The sequence below is a fragment of the Culex pipiens genome, chromosome 1, assembly GCF_016801865.2.
Source record: "Culex pipiens pallens isolate TS chromosome 1, TS_CPP_V2, whole genome shotgun sequence".
In the NCBI taxonomy this organism is placed as follows: Eukaryota; Metazoa; Arthropoda; class Insecta; order Diptera; family Culicidae; genus Culex; species Culex pipiens.
Genome location: NC_068937.1, coordinates 5,000,466 through 5,019,948, shown reverse-complemented (window position 1 = coordinate 5,019,948; position 19,483 = coordinate 5,000,466). Strand labels below are relative to the sequence as shown.

The following is a 19,483-nucleotide window of genomic DNA, read 5'->3' as shown; positions in this document are numbered from 1 at the left end:
GTTAATTCAGTGCCTTAAATTCCACACAAAACTGCTGACGACACCGAAAAAAAGCGCGGAGACGCGATCGCCCAGCTCTACCTGTGCGCACGGCGGCTCCTTAAGTGTGTAGGAGTAGTCAATATTTAATGTACCTTATGTAAATCGGAACACGCTAATTTTGCGCGCGACGTGGAGGCGCTTTAAAAGCGACAACGAAAAAGGTTGAAATCGGCTTAGTAAGCGCATTCTTTTGAGTTGAGACGCTTTGTACTAAAATTTAGTACAAGTTAGTTTGATGACGAAAATAACGATTTGTAGATTTAAAGGAATTTTTAGCTTGAAATATGTTTTTTTCTGAAGAAAAATTTTGTACTAAAATTTAGTACAAGCAATTTTATCACCAAGAATAATGTAATTTCTCGAAAAAAAATCAGTAACTGGTAAGACCTTCTCAAACACCCGTCTCGTCTCGAAAAAAAAAGAATAACTCTGACTTCGAAACACAAAATCCGAAGGCGATCGTAAACGCGATCAACGTCATGTGGGCAGTTCTCGCGATATTACCCACGACGATGACGCTGGAGTAAGGTTAAGTCGATCGTCAAATCGATCGCCGTCCCGTCACAAATTGCAGCAGCAGCTTTTCGAAGGTAATCTGCATAAATCTGCAGAGTTCTAAAGAAAGGCGAAAAAGGTGTTCGGGATTTATGACTCCACTGCAAGGTCGGTAAGACTTGAGGATCGAACATCTGGTCGGCAGACGCGCGATCGTCAGGGATCTTCGGGGGATTGCCCATTTCGCAAAAACCCTGCCGGGAGTTAATCCTATTTGGGCACTAATTACGGTGAGAGATTTTAGGGCCTTTTCTCGGACGTCTTTCGGGAAGATCGTTCTTTTTTATGTTTATTTGACTTGCAAATGTTTTCAAATGCCATCCGATTTGGGGAATTTTTACGATTTCCTAAAATAACAAAAAAACAACGCCGAAGATCGCACCCAAAAAAATGGGCTAGTTGCGATCGCATTTACGATCGTATTGATCCTCGTGCGATCGTAAAAAACAAAACAAATGGCTCCAAATCTATCTTCGGAAACGCGATCGAGGTGCGATCGTCGCGCTATCTATAGATGAAAACGATCGTTTTCGTCGTCGGGAGGTCGTGGAGCCGATCAGCTGCGCGTAGGATTAGTCAGCGGAATCGTCGTTTTTAACGAGAGGTTGTGTTACGTCATCGTTGTCGTTGAGCTATGGTTTACACTGGTTCTCGGCGATCGTGAATGAGTGATGATCGCTGGCGATCGTGCCTGATAATATTGATTAGATCTCGTGATTGCATTTAAAATTACATAAATACAAAATAGGCACAAATTTGATTCGACACTTCCAGATTTTGTGTCCAAATTAAAAACTAGTTTTGATTTAGTGCCTTGAAAAAATATGATGTGCAAATAATGTACAAGCTTGTGCCCATTCCAAACTTTAGCCTAGAGCAGTACAATAGTTTGCATTATCGAACCGGTACCGGACGACGAGAGTGCATATTGCGGCAGCATTGCTCGCGTGTCGTCATTTGTGCATGTAAACAATTAGTGCCTGTTTTGATCACTTTGTGTTGACACCGGGTATGTGTGCACACAGATGGGTCCATTAGTGTTGGTAAATGAGCTATTTGCTTCGGTTTGATTTGTTTGCTGTATTTGAACTTAAAATTTTGTAGACAAAAACACAAAAAAGTCTTTATTTTGCTTTTAAACTTTAAGTTCCCTTTTTTTCTTCAAGTGCCCATTTCAAAAACTCAAGTGCCCTATTCAAAATTTGTTTAGGAAAATCACGGAATTTGTGCTAAACTACCTAAAATGTTGTGTTCATGATTTCTTCAAGACAAATTACTCCTCCACCACCAAATCATCCCTTGATAAATGCATCTTCTTGTTTCCAAAAAAAATCCAACAACCAGCTGTTCCCTTTTACCAACAAATCTTGAAACGCATCCCATCGAAATTGAGCCGACCTTTTCCGGCTGCCACGATTCTGTGTGTGTTTGCCAACCACTTAAAAAGTGTGAAAAATGTGCGCACTCCGCACAACTGGCAAGCGACGCCGAAAGTTGGAGGTTTCTGGCTATTTTCGGCCGCAATAGTGCCTTCGAAATTCCCAAACTGCAACACTGCACTCCATTTAAGGTTCCGGCGGTGGGTGGGCTGTGGAAACAATGTTGGGGTTTTTTAGTAGTTTACACGCTTATTTAAGTTGGAGCCAATTAAAAACAAAATTTTCGCGAAATATTTGGCATTAAAGTCTTTTTTAACAGCTGAAGAGTATTTTTAAAATATTTATTCAAAATATAAATTTTAAAAATTCATTTGCAGCCCTTCTTAGGAAATAAAAGTGGGCACAAAATGTATAGGAACTTGCCAAATTTGTGCCCAAAAATCTTCTAAGTGTTTTGCAAATTGGAATGATAATAAAATGGCACAAAACTTAAGAGACACTCTCTGATTTTGTGCCCCAGTTAGAATGTTTTTTGAGGGTTTCTTGGAAATAAAAAAGGGTACAGATTATGTGCCCATCAAGAATTTTCAAAAACTGTTAAGTTTGGGATGAGAATCATGATGGTACAAAACATACAAGACACTTCCTCATTTAGTGCCCACAGTTGCAATGTTTTTTGTAGTTTTTTTTAAATAGAAAAGGGCACAAAATGTATAGGAAAGATTTGATGCCCAAAATTGTGCGGTGTTGATGAGTTTCTAAATAGTTGGTAATGATAAATTATTTGGGCACAAAAAGTATAAGAAACTCCCTGATTTTGTGCCCAAAATAAAAATGATTTAAGAAAGGGTCTCAATCCAAAGATACAAGTTAACAAGTTAATATTTTTAGGAGTAAAAGTGGCACAAAATGTATAGCACACTCCCTGATTTTGTGACCACAATTAGAGTGGGGCACAAAATGTGTAGCACACTTACAGATTTTGTGCCCAAAGTCAAGAAGTTATGAAGAATTTCTAGTATTTGTTACATTGAATGAATAATGTGGGCTCAAATCTTATAACAAACTTTACAATTTTGTGCCCATAATCAGAGTGGGATTTAAATGTTTGGAATGAAAAACTAACAAATTAATTTGAAGATCTTTTCGAGTTCTAGAGTAGGCATAAAATGTATAGTACACTCCCCGATTTTGTGCCCTCAAGTGAAAAGCTTATTTTTTTTCTTGGGAATAAGAAAAAGGTAGCCAAATGTATAGAACAGACGTTGTGCCCAAAATTGAGTTGTTTTTAATGATTTATAGAACAGATGATGTGCCCAAAATTGAGTTGTTTTTAATGATTTCTAATTTTTTTTGGTGGTTTGAGGTCAGAAAACTTATAAGAGAGTTCCTTATTTTTTTGCCCAAAATTAAAATGATTTTAAAATGTTTTGAAGCAATATAAACAGTTAACAGGTTGATTTGTGAACCATTTTGGAAATGAAAGAGGGCACTAAATGTACAGTACACTCTCTGATTTAAATTGTTGTCAGAATTAAATTGTTTGTTGCAGCTTTTCTTTGAAATAACAAAAAAAGGGCACAAAATGTAAAGGACACATTTTGTGCCCTAAATTATGTAATTTAAAAGTGTTTCTAATTTGTTTGCAATTATGAGTGAGGATAATGTGGGCACAAAACTTACAGGCACTCCCTAATTTTGTGCCAAAATATATAGTTAAAAATTTATTTGATCTTTTTGGAAATAATCGTAGGCACACAATTCATAGTTCACTACCTCAGTTTTTACTCAGAATTAAATTGATTTTTTGTAACATTTTTGGGACTTTATGTCCAAGGGCAACCAAAGGCACAAAATGTAAAAAAAAGCAAAAAAAACGAGAAGATTTGAAAAATCAAAACTTTTTGTAATTTTGAATGAATAACTTGGGCACAAAACATATAAGAAACTCTTTGATTTTGTGCCCACAATGGAAATGGTTTTAAAAGTGGTTTGAACAGAAATATTTAGTAAACAAGTTATTTTGTAGATATTTTTGAGCATAAAATTTGTAGTACATTCCCTGATTTTTTGCCAATAAAAAAAATTGTGCAGCTTTTCTTTAAAAAAAGAGGGCACAAAATGTACAGATTTTGTGCTCAAAATCGGATAATGGTTTTAAATGATTTCAGTGTTCACACATTTTTAATGAATAATGTGGGCACAAAACTTACAAGACATTCCTAGATTTTGTGCCCACAGCACACGTTTTCACGTTTTTCTTGGAATTAAAAAGAGCACAACATGTACACAACAGATTTTGTGCCCAAAACCATGTTTCTAATTAGTTTAAAGTAATAAGTGAGTATAATGTGGGCACAAAAACTATAAAATGCTCACTTATTTTATGGAACAATTGTTGATTAATGATTTTTAAATGTAATAAATCCAAATATACAGTCAGCAAGTTGATTTGTACATTTTGTGCTCACAGTTAAAATTTTTTTGTAACTGTTCTTAGAAAACAAAAAGGGCACAGAATTATTTTGAGCCCAAACTCAAGTGGCTTTAAAAACATCTTTTTTTGTGTCATTTCGAATGAGAATAACATGGGCACAAATCTTATCAGACACGCTTCAATTTTGCGCCAAAGATTCGAATGGTTTTATAATTTTTTACCACTAAAAAGTGTGGGGCACTTACAAATTTTGTGCCCAAAATAGATTGGTTTTAACCATTTCCTAATCTTTTGCGCATTTTTAATGAGAAAAATGTGGGCACAGAACTCATATGACACTTCCTGATTTTGTGGACATCTTCACCTTGGTGCCCTTAGAAGGGTAAAATTTACCAATTTTTTTTTTGTGAATAAAAACAGGCACAAATTATTTGGAACACTTCCCGATTTTGTGCCCACAAATTAGAGTGGTTTTGAATGTTTCAAAAATTTGTGCAACGAAAACATGCTGTGTACAAATAAATTTGAAGCATGTTATTGGGAATAAAGATAAGCACAAAATTTGTGAGAAACTTCCCGAATTTGTGCCCATCATTGTTATTTTAAGCATGCCAAAAATGTGTGCCCCACAAATTGAAAGTTTTGAAATCATTTCGACTCATTTGTTCCCCTTTCAGCGTGTAAGTGCAGCGTGACGCGTCGCGACGCAATCTTTTGTAACACACTGGCGTCATTCGCCGACTGGCGTCCTCGTCGCCGTAGGTGTAAAGTGAGTAATAAATTTTAATAAATATGGCAAATTTCACTGCCTGCGTGACGGGTTTCCGTGCAACTTTGGTTTGCTTTTCTTGTTTTTATTTTTTTGTCTTGTTTAAATTTCTGTTTGTACCATTTGAGATCATCGTCAGCTGTTTTTGTCAAATGCCAGTTAGTGTTTTCTTTTGAGCGCAGAATTACTTAAACAGATGACAATGATGTTGGTTCATTCATGCGGCTGGAGCCGGCAAAACGGGGAAACCGGTTCTAAGCGTCGTGGCCACAACGCCGCCCCCGCTCCCGCGTTTTGTGCGTGGTGTGAGATTAATCGACGACGGCACCAGCTAGACGAATTGCAACACTTTGAGTGGCGTGGGACAGTATCGAAAATGGTGGAGTGCTAAAATTAGGTCGATTTATCAAAATTGGAGTTAAAAGTTCTTTTTTAATTGATTTTAACAACATTAACAATTATTGACGTTCCGGCCTACATTCCAAATTTTGGCCATCTTCAGGGTCACAACCAACTGTCAAATGTTTAAAATCTGACTTTAATCAGGAAATAAAAACATCCTAATCAAAAAATAATAAAAATTGACGTATCGGCCCACTTTCCAAATTTTGGCCATCTTCAGGGTCACCACCAACTGTCAAACGCTTCAAATAACCCCTTTTCAGACACCACCACCTGCTCGGGTCACGCAAGGTGTCGGCCCGGGTCTATAAATAATAACCCGCCGGATTAGGGAGGACCAACCCCACTTTAAATTGAGTCAGGCGCCGCGATCTGTTTCTTTTCTTTTTCGAAAACACATGTTGAAGATCGTTGGAAACGTTATCAAAACTTGAAATTCCACCACCGAGCGCGCCACAGCAAATTGATTTCCACTTGAAATCGCTCGTAAACTATTTCGATCTAATGCGGAGCGGGCGCGACTGCTCGCGACTGTGTGAGTTGAGGTTTTTTTTTGTGTATATTTGAGAGCGAATTTTAGCGTGGGAGTTTTGGGAGGAGGAATATTTGCAATGTAAACATTGTGGGATTATCGTTTGAAAAAGGGGGAAATGATAATATTTTCAAATCATTAATTTTATTTTATTTTGAAAAAAAAAATAAAATAAATGCTATTAAACTTAATTTTTAAGAAAAATAAAACAATTTTCTCCAAGCCCTTTTCAAATGTTTCTCCCGGCTCGGAAGGAAATTTTCGATTTCACGACGAAACGATACCGTAAAGATGAAAAATGTGTGTTTGGGGTTTTGGTAGCGGTGTGTTTGTGTGATGCGAAAATCGTGTTCGATTAAGAATTTTATGAGATCACATCGAACAGAAAATTTGCATTTTTGGTTCGATGTATACTGGACTATGTTACAGAAGACTCAATTAAGATTGAATTCAATATTTGGGTTGAAGTTTTTGAATATAATTGATGGAATGTTTTATTTAACAGTCAAAATTAATTTCAAGATTTCAATCAAAACAAAAAAGTGTGCAGTTAAGTTTAAAAGTAATATCAGTGGTCTCGTATTTATTTAACTTTTTTGTTATATTTAAGTTTGAGTCTCAAAACTCGAAAAAAAATTATTGAATTTTGCATACGTCAATTTATTGAATTTTTTATACGACTCCATAATTTTTTTCGAATTCGAATTCAAACTATTGAATGATAATAGAAACTTTAATGTACAGAAAAAAAATAAATCCCTGCAAATTTCATATGTTATGTACAGTCATCCCACATATTCGGAACACCCACAAATTCGGAACACTTTTATGATAATTTGTCAATAGCATGCCAATAGTAGCTTTTCTGTCGACCTTACTATTTTTAGAACCATCATTTGGACATTATCTTGCTATTTCACTAGTAAAAGTAGTACTTTTTGAACAAAAAACTTCATTCCAAGACTATTTTGTCCAGAGCAGCAAAACACTGCCTCCAAAAGGCCTGTTTCAAAATTGTGGGATGTTATTGTGCATTCCACAATTGTGGAACACCTGATTTTAACAGATATTTTAACAAAAAAAAAAGTTATCAAACCATGTATAAAACATCACTGAGCATGATTTTCATTGGTTTCAGAGTGTGAAGTCATTATTTGGTAATAAATATGTACTCCTGGAGAGATCCAAAGTTTGTTTACATTCGTAAGAAAAAAGTGTTCCGAATTTGTGGATTTCAAGGGTCAAAGTAATTCTTCAAAAACTTCATATAAAAGTTAAAATTTGCAGATGTTCGATACAGCATTCGAAAGATCGCAAGAAAAGCTTTCAAATGAAGGTAAAAACGAATCATTAAGTTCAATTATCGATTTGCTATGATTTTTTGAACATTGGCCAATCTGGAAACCGTTCCGAATATGTGGGATGACTGTACCAAAACATTTTTTAACTGTAAAGGTAAAGAGAACTTTCTAAACATTTTGCTTTCGACTCAAATTTGAAATATTTATTTCAAAAAAAATATTTCTTCAAGAGACATATTTTTTTTCTTTATTTTTTAGTTTTAAATCAGAAAACGATGACACAGAATTGAATGTACAAAAAATGAGAAATTAAATCTGCAAATAAAAATAGCTTATGCTACACAGCTAAAAAAGTTGTAATCCAGCTGCGTGTAAAAGGCCTGGGTGTAAAATAAATATTGCATTATTTTATGCAATTTTATGTGATTTTACACTCTGAAATATGTAGCCCATCAGTATGGGAAACCTACTTGACCGAAATGTCAAGCTCATATATGCGTTTATCCTTACAGCTTTTCATCGGTCTGATGGCCGAGTGGGCTAAGGCGCCAGTCCTTACTGTTGGTGCTGGGTGTAAATCCAGTCGGTTGCAACTTTTTTTTTGTGTTTGCAAAAATTGTACATGCAGCGTGTAATATTAAGTGTTTATTTTGACGAAGGTGATTTGCATGCGATTTGACCATCGGAGTTTTTGCTGTGTAGGCTAATATTATTCAAGAGCTAAAATGATCTTTTAAATTAAAAGAGCTAATTTTGAGTTAATAAAAAAACAACAACCTTTTCAGCATAGCATAGCATTGGTGTCCAAACTAAAAAGTAACGTAACTAAAATTTTCTTGATTTGGCTAAAAAATCAAAATTTCGTTTTATTTCAATTACTATTTTTTCAATTTGCAAAAAGGGCATCAAATCTAACGAAGCGATGGATTTTTAAAGATTGCTATAAGTGTTTTAAACGAATCAAAACTTTGCATTGATTTTCACTTTATAAGAGATTAAGGTAAAAATTATTCAAGTTTTTATTTTAAAAACATTTTCTAACAGGACATGGGCGTTAAACGAAGCGAAATTTAGTAAGGATCCTCGCTTTTTATGATTATTTTATATGTGAAATTCGAAAATGATAACATTTTTTTTTTATTTCAAACGTCAAAAATTCAAAAAATGTATTCTTGAAAAACAAGATTTTTCAAAAGATAAGATAAAGGTTTGAAACAATTTGCATAAATTTTCACTGTTTAAAAGCTTTCACAAAAAACGCCTCAATAAAATAAATGCACTTGCACAAATTTACATACAAAATGGCCATCAACCGAAGTATAGTTTGGAAAGGACCTTCGCTATTTTAGATTTTCACAAAATATTGTTTTTAAAATACCTAAATTTAAAAAAAAAAATGTGTATCAGCAGAACTATTATTTTCTAAAAAATTGTGGTATGGGTTTTACAAGACTAGAAATTTTTCATTAATTTTCATTGTGTTAAGTAGAGTTTTTACAAAAAAAATCGTAAAATTTACAAAATTGATATATTTTTGGAAAAAAATATAATTTTTAAAGATTATGATATGGGTTTTATAAAAAAAGAAATTTCGCATAAATTTTCTCTGTATCAGAATTTTCACAAAAGTTTTTTTAATGAAAAAACTAAAATTTTTATTTTATGCAATATTTGATGTCTAAAGACATAGCAGAATTCTCGTTTGTTTTAGAGTCCTTTGCGTGAAACACGAAAATTTTCACAAAAATATAGATTAATTTCAAAAATTTTAAAGATTTTTTCTGATTTTGATTGAGATATGGTGACCCAATTTTTACATAAATTTTCACTATATTAGAGTTTTTGGGGAAAAGTATTCAAGTTTTTACAATAAAAAAATTAATACATTTTGATTATTTGCCATATTGGTCATCAAACTACGCGAAATCAGGTGTTAAATTCAAAAAATTTAACAAATTACTATATTTTTGAAACTAACTGTTTACCGTTACCAAAACATAAAGATTTTTTGGAAAATGTAGATTTTTAAATGAATTAATTTTTGTATTTGGGTTTGAAAAATATTCTTGTTTTTTCCATTTTTTTTTTTGTAAAATGCTCAAATTCTTTTGAATTGCATTCCACATAGCTAACGATGCAAATTTTGGTGTAAATATTCGTTAGTTCAAGGATTGTAGTGTAACATACTCAAAATTTCATACTATTTTTTCGAAATGCTCAAAAAATTGTTTTCTTTTATCCAAATATTTTTTTAATGCTCAAATTTGTGTGGGTATCAAACGAACAAAAATTTTGAATGAATTTTTACTGTATTTGAGTTTTTGATGGAAAGTATTTTTTTACAAAATTTTTTCAACCTTTTCATTGTTTAAATTGAATATGTTGTAACAGACAATTTCTTTTGTACCTTGAAGTTTTTTCATTTAAACTATTAAATTTAAACCAAATTATATTTTTTTAGCAAATTCCGAAAAAACTGTATTTTGTCTAAATTTTAGAACACTAAACACTAATGTAACAAAAATCCATAAATCAATTCTAGAGAAATTTTTAAAAAAGGTCCTATGCGCCATGAGCTTTTTATGTTGATAAGACCTTTTCAAAAGTAATCTAGAATTGATCTCGTCAATAGGGTCCTAAAGCCATATGTAAATTGTTATGTACAACGGTAAAAAACACGATTAAAAAACCATTTCTGATCACTTTTTTCATTAAAATGCAAAAAAAAAATTGACAAGGCAACATTTTTTCGATGGATCAACTATGGTCCCCTTGGAACGAGCTGTCAAGTAGGACCTTTTCTGTCAAGAAGAACCGTGTAGTAAATTTTGTTTAAATTAATTTAAAAATACATTTTAAATCCTATGCGGTCGTACAAAGGGTAATTCTGGAGTTTTTTTTTGAAAAGGTCCAATAAACCAAATTTCCAGTTTTTTGCTTTTTGGGTGTTTTTAGAACCGCCTTGAGTCAGGGGCATTGAAAAACACCCAAAAAGCAAAAACTGAAAATTTGGTTTATTGGTCCTTTCCAAAAAAAACTCCAGAATTGTACTCAGAAAAATAAGCTTAATCGTTGTGAACAATAATATCGGAAATTTAGGCTTTATTTTAGGACCCAATTGCCATGTAATGTAAGTATTATGAATTTAATTGAAAATGAAATTTTTGTCATTTTCAAACGTTTTTAATTTTCGGTACACTTCTAAAAAGTTTTAGTCATTCTGCCAATGTCCTCAAACAAAACCAAACAAAAATCTCTTCCCCTTTGAACTCACCAGCTGCGCTGCTGTTCCTGGTGCAGCGTTACGCTGAACCCGAACATGGAGTTGGCCCGTTCCTCGTACAGCACGTAGTTGACGGTGTCCACGTTGAAGGCGCCCACCGCCGGAACCCATCCGGCCACGGCCAGCACCGCCAGGGCCACCGCCAGAAACAGGTGGCCGCTGACATTGACATTAGTGCTGATTCTACAACCGCAACTGCTTCTTCTTCTTCTGCTTCCTTCTTCTATTCTGCTGGTGCTACTACAACTACTACTGTTGAAGGCGCTGATTCTAGCAGGTCCAGGGTCGTTTGCCATATTTGCTGCTGGAGGTTCTACACCGCGACACCGCACAGGTTGCGAGAGATCTTTTCTGCTGAACACACTCAGTTGACGACGTCGACTTCAGTCGCGACAAATATTTGCTCAAAAATGATTATACTTTTCGAGCGCGCGCGCGAGCGCAATCACCAAGTTACACACTAAACGAAAACTGCCATAACTCGGTGACGCTTTCAAGCTGGCAGCACTGCACCCTCCAACGATTGGCACACTTTTTCACTCATTCTTTTCCTTTTTCATCATCATCTTCTCAGTGTGTACAGAGTAATACTGCGTGATCCACTAATCTAGAAGGCGACGCGCGCTGCCGGATTGACCTCGCGAGAATCTTCCCCCCCAAAAAAAAAAAAAACAAGAAACAAGACGGCCAGGCCTTAATCGAACACTTATCGCTAAGAAATACTTGAAGAAATACACACTCAAACGCGTCTGCTCAAATTTACACACTAACACTACTCGGGTTGCACTGCACAATCTAGAGAAAGAGAAGAAATTAAAAAAACGAAAATCTCATGAATCACATAATAGAGTTATCTAAGCCCGTTCTCACGAACACTAGCACGCCATTTGTTTTGCAGGCGGGTACAAAATTTAACCTAACTTTTTTTCGTGTACGTACACGCAATACATGCGCACGTAGATAACTCTATTATTGCTCTTATTATGTCATCTTAGAGTATTCAGCCTTTCAAAAATGTTGCTTCTGTTTTTGTTTAAAATCATCCGAGTAGTCCACCGGAAGCAACCCAAAAAAAAGGTCGATTTACTTTTCCTTGCACAACAACTGTCAAAAACCGCCTCTCTCTTTTGTTTTCATTTTTCTCGGTGCGATTTTTCTTCTGTTTTCTTTTCAGCGGGTGCAAAGTAGGCTGTGTTTTTCCTTTGCTGGCGCGTCGATGGTGACCGGTTTCACGGATTCTCGCGCGAGATGGTTTATTTTTCTTTGATTTTCCCTCTGGCTGCGAGCGAGGTGACTAACGCGTTTGGGCGAGAGGAAAAGTTTTCTTCTTTTGAAAGTCGGATTTTTATCGACCGGAAAAATATTTTTTGGAAATAGCCATATTTTTGAAATTTTCAATGCAGGTGTTAAACAACACAATAAAAACTCCAATATTTTTTTCAAAATAAACATTTTTTTCGAAAAACACTTTTGAGCAATTCTTTACGTTTTTAACTTTACCTATTTTTATTGTAATGACATTTTGGATTTTCTGATCGATTTGGTGTCTTCAGGAAATGTGTATGTTATGATCTGTGTGCTGCAAAATTGCACCAACCTTTCAAGGCTCTTATTACTTATGGTATACCAGATTTTCGAAAAAAAAATGCATCTTCTTTTGATCAGATCACTAAAAAAAGCATTTCGATACACAAATTGTAGCTTAACCCTCTACTGCCCAATTTTTTTTCGAAAATATTTTTTTTCCCGTGTTCAGGAGGTCATTTTGAGCAACTTTTGTTCTACGAAAAACTTTACTTCTCTTGTTTTATGTTTTTCTTGTTTTATTTTAAGTATTTTAATTTGCTTTTATCTTGTTTATTTTATGTTTGTTTTTGGTAGTATTTGGCCTATTCTACCAAATAATATAATTACATTTTGCCTATCTAATTTTTCCACGTTTTTACAGTCACTTTTCCAATTTTTTGCATGTTTTTCACATTTTCTGCTATAGAATGGCACCATCATAATTTAAATTGCAAAAAAATGCGTAGAGGCATAGTCTGGGACACTACAAAAATTACTGCATACTTCTTTTTACTGAAAATATAGGAAATGTTAGTAAAAAACACAGCCAAAGTTGACCACTAAAAAAATGATATTTTTAAAAACATTGGCAAAGTCACATAAAACAAGTTAAACTTCCAACCCTGAAATTTTCTAAAATTTTAAGAGTTCTTCTTTCCAATGCTTTTTAAAGATCAAAAATCGGTTAGAAAATTGATTTTTGGCAATTTTTTAAGATCGAAGCCCGTCTAAAGGTGGGGTTAGGTTGTAGAGGATTAATTGATTTCTTTTTTCGTGTTTTCAGAAATAATTACAAAATATTAATTCATAAAAATATAAAAAATGTAGCATATCAGATTTTTCTTGGTACCTTGACAAAAACTAAAACAAAACTGACAGCTCGCTCTACTCAGGTTTTGATTCGGACGTTTAAGAAATTTTAACAGAAACTCACAACAAATTTCTTCAATAAGTTTCTTTTCAAAACTTTTCTGTGTTTTTTTTACCAAGGTTGTTAATCGATAAAATTATCGCCGATAATTTACGATAACTCATTTTTAAAATCTTTCAAAATTCGACTTGGTTCAACCATTTCATGTTATATTTTTTTTGACTAAGAATATATTTTTTGAAAATGTTGTAAGTTTCAAAGTATGGATACTCAATTTTTTTAACAAAAAACCGTATTTTTTTTCGAAAGTACTCAAATTTTGATAACTTCAAATATGGGTATCAAACGAAGCGAAATTTGGTTTGCTTTTTCAATATTTTTTTTTAATTGCTTAAATTTCCACAAAATACTATATTTTTTCGAAAATACTCAAATTTTCATAATTTGAAGTATGGGTATCAAATGAAGCGAAATTTTGTTTGCTTTTTTCGATTTTTTTGTTTTGTTTTTTTTTAGGAAAATACTACATTTTTTTCACAAAATACCGTATTTTTCGAAAAAACTCAAATTTTTTAAATTTAGAAAATGGGTATCAAACGAAGCAAAATTTTGTATTCGTTTTCACATTAAAAGATTTTTTTTTTGAAAACTAAAATTCTAACAAAATTTTGAAATTTGAGAAAAAAAGTGAAAATGCATTCAAAATTTCACTTCGTTTGATACCCATATTATAAATTTTAAAAATTAGAGTATTTTCGAAAAAGTCGGTAATTTGAGCAAATTTTATTTTAAAAAAATATAAAAAAGTGGAAAGCATACCAAATTTTGCTTCATTTGATACCCATATTGTAAATTATGAAAATTTGAGTAAATTCGAAAAAATGCGGTATTTTTCAAAGAAAATATTCTTAGAGAAAGCATTGAAAAAATAACATGATATGGTTGAATTAAGTCGATTTTAGATTTTTTTTTAAAAATGAGTTATCGTCCATTATCGGCGATAAGATTATCGCCGATAGAATAATCGAACTGACGATGACGATAAAATTATCGTTATAACGATAACGATAAAATTATCGTTATCGTTATAGATCGTTAGCAACCTTGATTTTTACACATGACGCCACTTAGATTTTTTTTTTGGGCTAAAATTTAGTGCTTATTTAGTGCTTTTTACTGCCCTATACCACAGATTTAGTGCCCTTATAGTTTCCATAAAAATCGCCATACCAAGTTCAAAAGTCAGATTACTTATGTCGAAATTTTGATTTTTTTTGGGCAAAAATTTAGTACTCATTTAGTGCTAATTAGTGCCTTATAACTCAGATTTAGTGCTTTCATAGTTTTCATACAAATCGCCATACATAGTTACACATGTCGCTATTTTAATTTTTTTTTTGAAAAACTTTGCGAAAGCTAAAGAACTGCCCAATTCAAATTGTTTAGTCTTCCCAGAACTTCACCCCAAACCATATCTCCCCCAACCAGGGTTACCAGGTCAAAACTTGAAAAATCTGGCAAAAAATCCATTAAATATCTGGAAAATTCAGGCAGACGAAAATCTAAAAATTTTGAATGGTGAAGGAGAGGGATAATATGAATTTATTCAAAAGTTTGTAGGATTCAGATAGTTTTACTGATTGTTTGGTCTCAAAATTGTAGAATTTACATTCAATTTGTGAAAAACACATTCTTATTTTCAAAAAAAAAATCGTTCATTTTAATCAAAAGGTTGTTCAAAATGGGCTAAAAGTGAAAAATCTAGCAAAATCTGTCAATATCTGGCACTGAGAAGGATGAATCTTTCTTCTGGCTGATACTTGAGAAATCTAGCATTCCCAGATTTATCTGGCAACCTGGCAACCCTTCCCCCAACATCAACATTGACCTGCATCGCGTCGTCATCCCATCGTCGTCCAAGATTTCCTCACTTTTTCTTCTTTCAAAATCAAAACTTTGTCCCTGAAAACCACACACAACCACATCCTAGCCGCCGTAGATCACACCAACGCCCCGCGCCGATGACGACGATCTGCTGCACACATGTTCCTTTCGGCAACGGTGTAACTGTTTTTCCGACCCAAACTTGCTTCACATCCTGTCCCGTCACACCACCTTAGAATTTTCCTCAAATATACACACACAAAAAAAAATTACATAATTTTTCACTTTCCTCAATGGAGTCTTAGTCACTTAAGCCTCGACTGTGTGCGTGCACGCGTGCACCTTTCGTGAAAATCTTCACACATGTTGTGTATTTTCCCTGTTCTCACTCGCAGGTTTTCCCTCACTCACACTCAAACTCGAATTTAAAAATAGCTTCCCCGACAGTTGATTTTCACACCGATGATCGCGGCGACTGCTTTTCACTTAATTTTCGTCGATCGCTTAAGGCTGAACACTTGGTCACTTTGGGCGTCGTAAAGGCGACTTGAGTCACTAATTCGAACTGATTAAAGGCTAAATTAGCGACTAATTTGCGTGAGAGCCCGCCCCGGTCACTTTTCGATCGCACTTTGCACCAATTTGCTAATTATTACTAAATAAGGTAGTCCGCGATGATCGTGTAGCGGTTCCCCACATGTGTCTGCCCCTTTACACATTCTCTGACTGGCTACTAAGCCCGAGCGGCGTTCTTCACCTTCCAGAACCACCCACTTGAACCCCACACTCCAACCCACTACCCACTCACAAAACTTACTTCTTTTCGTTCACGGTGCACAACACTCTCAAAAAATCTCCAGCAGAGGGAACCACCCTAATACGCGAGAGCGCGGAGCGAAACGCGTCTAAACTTCACGACGGCTGGCACAATACTGAACTGACGGACTCTGACACTCTGAAACAGAAGCTTCACGAAGTGAATACACAAGCAAAACGGGGAAAAGAATACACAGCCTCACACCGCAAAGCATGCTTTGACTGTGGGGTGCTGTGCGCGCGCTCGAATCTGACAGCATTTGTTTACGGTTTGTTGTGCTGGCAGAAATGCCGGCTTCATGAGGGAGCGTCGCGACGCCCCCGAAGGAAGCGGAGAGGCAACGCACGGAGAAATAAAATTTGACTCAGTTTTGAGAAACGTTCACAAATATTTGTAATATTGATTTTATTATATTTTTTTCGATTTTGAATCACAATACAAAATTTGTCTCGAAAATTGGAATTAAAAACATTTTTTTTACATAACATTTAAATCATCGTATTAAAAACCTGAGTGGGATTGTTGAAGTGAACTGTCAAAAACCGTTGCGGGGAAAAATCGATAACAGTTTTTTGAGTGATCATGATCAATGTGGTTGATGGTTTGGTAGATTTTTGACAGCTCGCTGCTAACGAATTGTTTAAGGAAAATCTAGATTAAAATTTCAAAAGGTACACTCAACCCCCGTTTTTTGGTCAAAGTCAAACAAAAAAGTGACAAACTGTCACTTTCTACACGGCGCTCACGCACAATATCAAAACAAACGTTTCGTAGTGTGTGTGAACTTCGTGTAAAAGGGTGTCAAATTAAAAAGTGACCCCTTTCGTTTGACAACAGTTGGTGTCAAACCATCGGGGTTTGAGTGTATCTGCATAGGAAACCCATGACTCATTAGGGTGTAATATGGTTGTATGGAAAAAAATAAAGTTGTCCAAATTTAGCGAGCACATCAATTTTTCAGTTCCTTTTGGGGTCCTAAACAACTCTTCAAAGTTTGGGAACGATTGGTTTAGTCCTCACTTTGCGCAAAGCGATTCAATTTTCCATATAAATTTGTATGGGAAAAACCATTTTTTTGGATTTCGATATTTATAAAATCCACGTTTCACGCTGTACTAAAACCGGATTCATATTCGGATGCTCTGGAAGGTGCTCTACAACTTTCCCGAAGAGAGTATGGTGCTAACTTGCTCCTAAAAAAGATACAGCGTGTTAAAAACTCGTCTAAAACGTGTTTTTTGCTCGAAAATCACGTTTTAGACGAGTTTTGAGGACGCTGTATCTTCTTTCAGGGACATGCTAGCACCATACTCTCTTGGGGAAAGTTGTAGAGCACCTTCCAGAGCATCCGAATATGAATCCGGATTTAGTACAGCTTGAAACGTGGATTTTATAAATATCAAAATTCAAAAAAATGGTTTTTCCCATGCAAATTTATATGGAAAATTGAATCGCTTTGCGCCAAGTGAGGACTAAACCAATCGTTCCCAAACTTTGGGGAGTTGTTTAGGACCCCAAAAGGAACTGAAAAATTGCTGTGCTGGAAAATCGATTTTGATATTACACCCTAATGACTCATAGGTTGTTTTGAAAATTTACTCTAGAAATCTACCACGAGTCTTAATACCAAAACCAGTTCAACAATATAGCTATGGAAAAGATTATAAAACATCTCTAAAAAAAATCATTTATAAAATCAAATTTGAATGCATTATTCTAAAATCAACAACAAACTGCACAAAAAATTACGCGTGCTTTACTTTCTCCGTGGTTGCTTAGATCAGAGAGTGAGAGAAAAAGTAAGAAGAGAGTTTCCCCAAAAGGTGAGAGAGGCATGAGTGGCGAGCTCTGAGAGTGGATAGCGCGTTTTCGCTACACGACACCAGGTGGCAGTGTGGCGTCAAAAGAGCATACCACGCGGGTAAGCGGAGTGGGAAGGTCGTGAAATCAGTAATTTTGCTCCTAAATTTCTTAAATTATTCAAAAAAAATTGACATTGTCAGAACTTATTTGATGTGGTCGAATATAAATTTTTTGAGCCTTTACAAATGTTAGGCTAGATTTGAAAATTGTGAAAAAAATTTCAGCAAATTTCACAATACTTTCGCTTGTTTACATTGAAAATCAGACGCATATTTGCGAAATTGGGTCCTAAAATTAAGCTTTGTGATTTGTGATGTTTTTGTTCACAACGATAAAGCTTATTTTTCTGAGTCCAATGACCCATTGAACGTCCACAAAGGATTTCGAATGGATTTTAAATTCAGTTTTTAAATATTAACTTAACGGCCCTTCTTGACAGAAAAGGTCCTGCTTGACAGCTCTTTCCAAGGGGACCATAGTTGATCCATCGAAAAAAAGTTATCTTGTCAATATATTTTTTAAATTAAAATGAAAAAGGGGGCAGAAATGGGGTTGTACATAAAAATTTACATATGGCTTTAGACCCAAAATCGTCAAAATTCCACGCTATTTTTGTGATGTAGAGAAAGCCTCGTTTTCATGTATTTTCTTTCGAAGCCTATTTTCTCAACAACAATTGGTTCAATCTTCAATATATTTAAAGCAAATTTAAGGGAAATTTTCTGATCTGCTCGAAAAAAAAATTTCTTGTCGGGGTCAAGCTTGTTCATAACTTTTACAAGTATCAACAAAAAAAAACAATTTTGAGTGGATATAGGGTATATGACCATATTTTGGACCTACTATGAAAAGCCTCAACATTTTTCGCCTTGTTCTAATTTGGCTCGTTCCAGAACTTTTTCCAGCTTAATTCAACCATGTTATTATAATAAGCATTCACAAAAAAAATTATGATAATATTCATCAGGAAATGGTGACAAATCTTGTGTCAAAAAAATGTGTAATCTTACATCAGAAAACGCTGAATCATCATCAGTTTCTCGTAAATATTCATCAGGTTCACATTTTTACTAATTTTTTCGGTAATATTACTCAAAAAAGAGATAATATTCATCCTACCAAATTTTCAACATTCCAAAATTCAGCTTTTTTTGCTGTGATTCAAGTAAAACATTTTTTGGATGCTTTTGGACTTATTGCATGCATTTTGGAGCCATCGCTGGACCTATTTTGGACCCACACTCTGATTGGTTGAAATTTTGACAACTCGAATTGCGGCGTGCGGCGACGATACGCACACTTAACAAAAACTCGGATTGATAATCCAAAGGGCCTATCGAAGCGATTTAAATCAAAAAATAAATATTCATAAATAATCAATAATATCATAGAGCTTTATGACGTTTCGCGTACGCACACTAGCGCACCATTTGGTTTTGCTTCCTGACAAAATTTAACCTCACTTTTTTTCGTGTACGTACACGCAATACATACGCACGTAAATTACTCTATTGATTTGAAATAAATACACATGAAGTACTCTAACCTAGCAACATTTCGATATTATTTACAGAAAACTTAAGCAAATATTTTAACAGAATTTGACAAACTTTTCTTACGACACCGCAAAAGCTCAACTGGCAGTTGACGATTGAATAAACAAAAGGGCTTAATTTGGATTTCAAGTCCAACAGGGTTGCCAGCTCGTTTTTTAAGCAATCATTAGGTATTTTGCAGGTAAATGGGTAATAATGTTGATGAGAGAAAAAAAAAAACAAACCA

General features: G+C 34.6%; 1 protein-coding gene across 3 annotated transcripts in view; it reads right to left on the bottom strand.

The window, feature by feature from the left end:
- LOC120424021 (integrin alpha-PS2) overlaps positions 1-15,985 on the bottom strand; it is a 102,298-nt gene extending 86,313 nt beyond the window's left edge. For all 3 annotated transcript variants that reach the window (XM_039588036.2, XM_039588037.1, XM_039588038.2), the window contains exons 1-2: positions 15,839-15,985; positions 10,692-11,495 (exon numbers count right to left, since the gene is read on the bottom strand). In XM_039588036.2, the coding sequence (XP_039443970.1) occupies positions 10,692-10,996 (305 nt within the window). In that variant the 5' untranslated portion in view covers positions 10,997-11,495; positions 15,839-15,985. The remainder of the gene's footprint in view (positions 1-10,691; positions 11,496-15,838) is intronic.
- Positions 15,986-19,483: the final 3,498 nt, after the last annotated feature.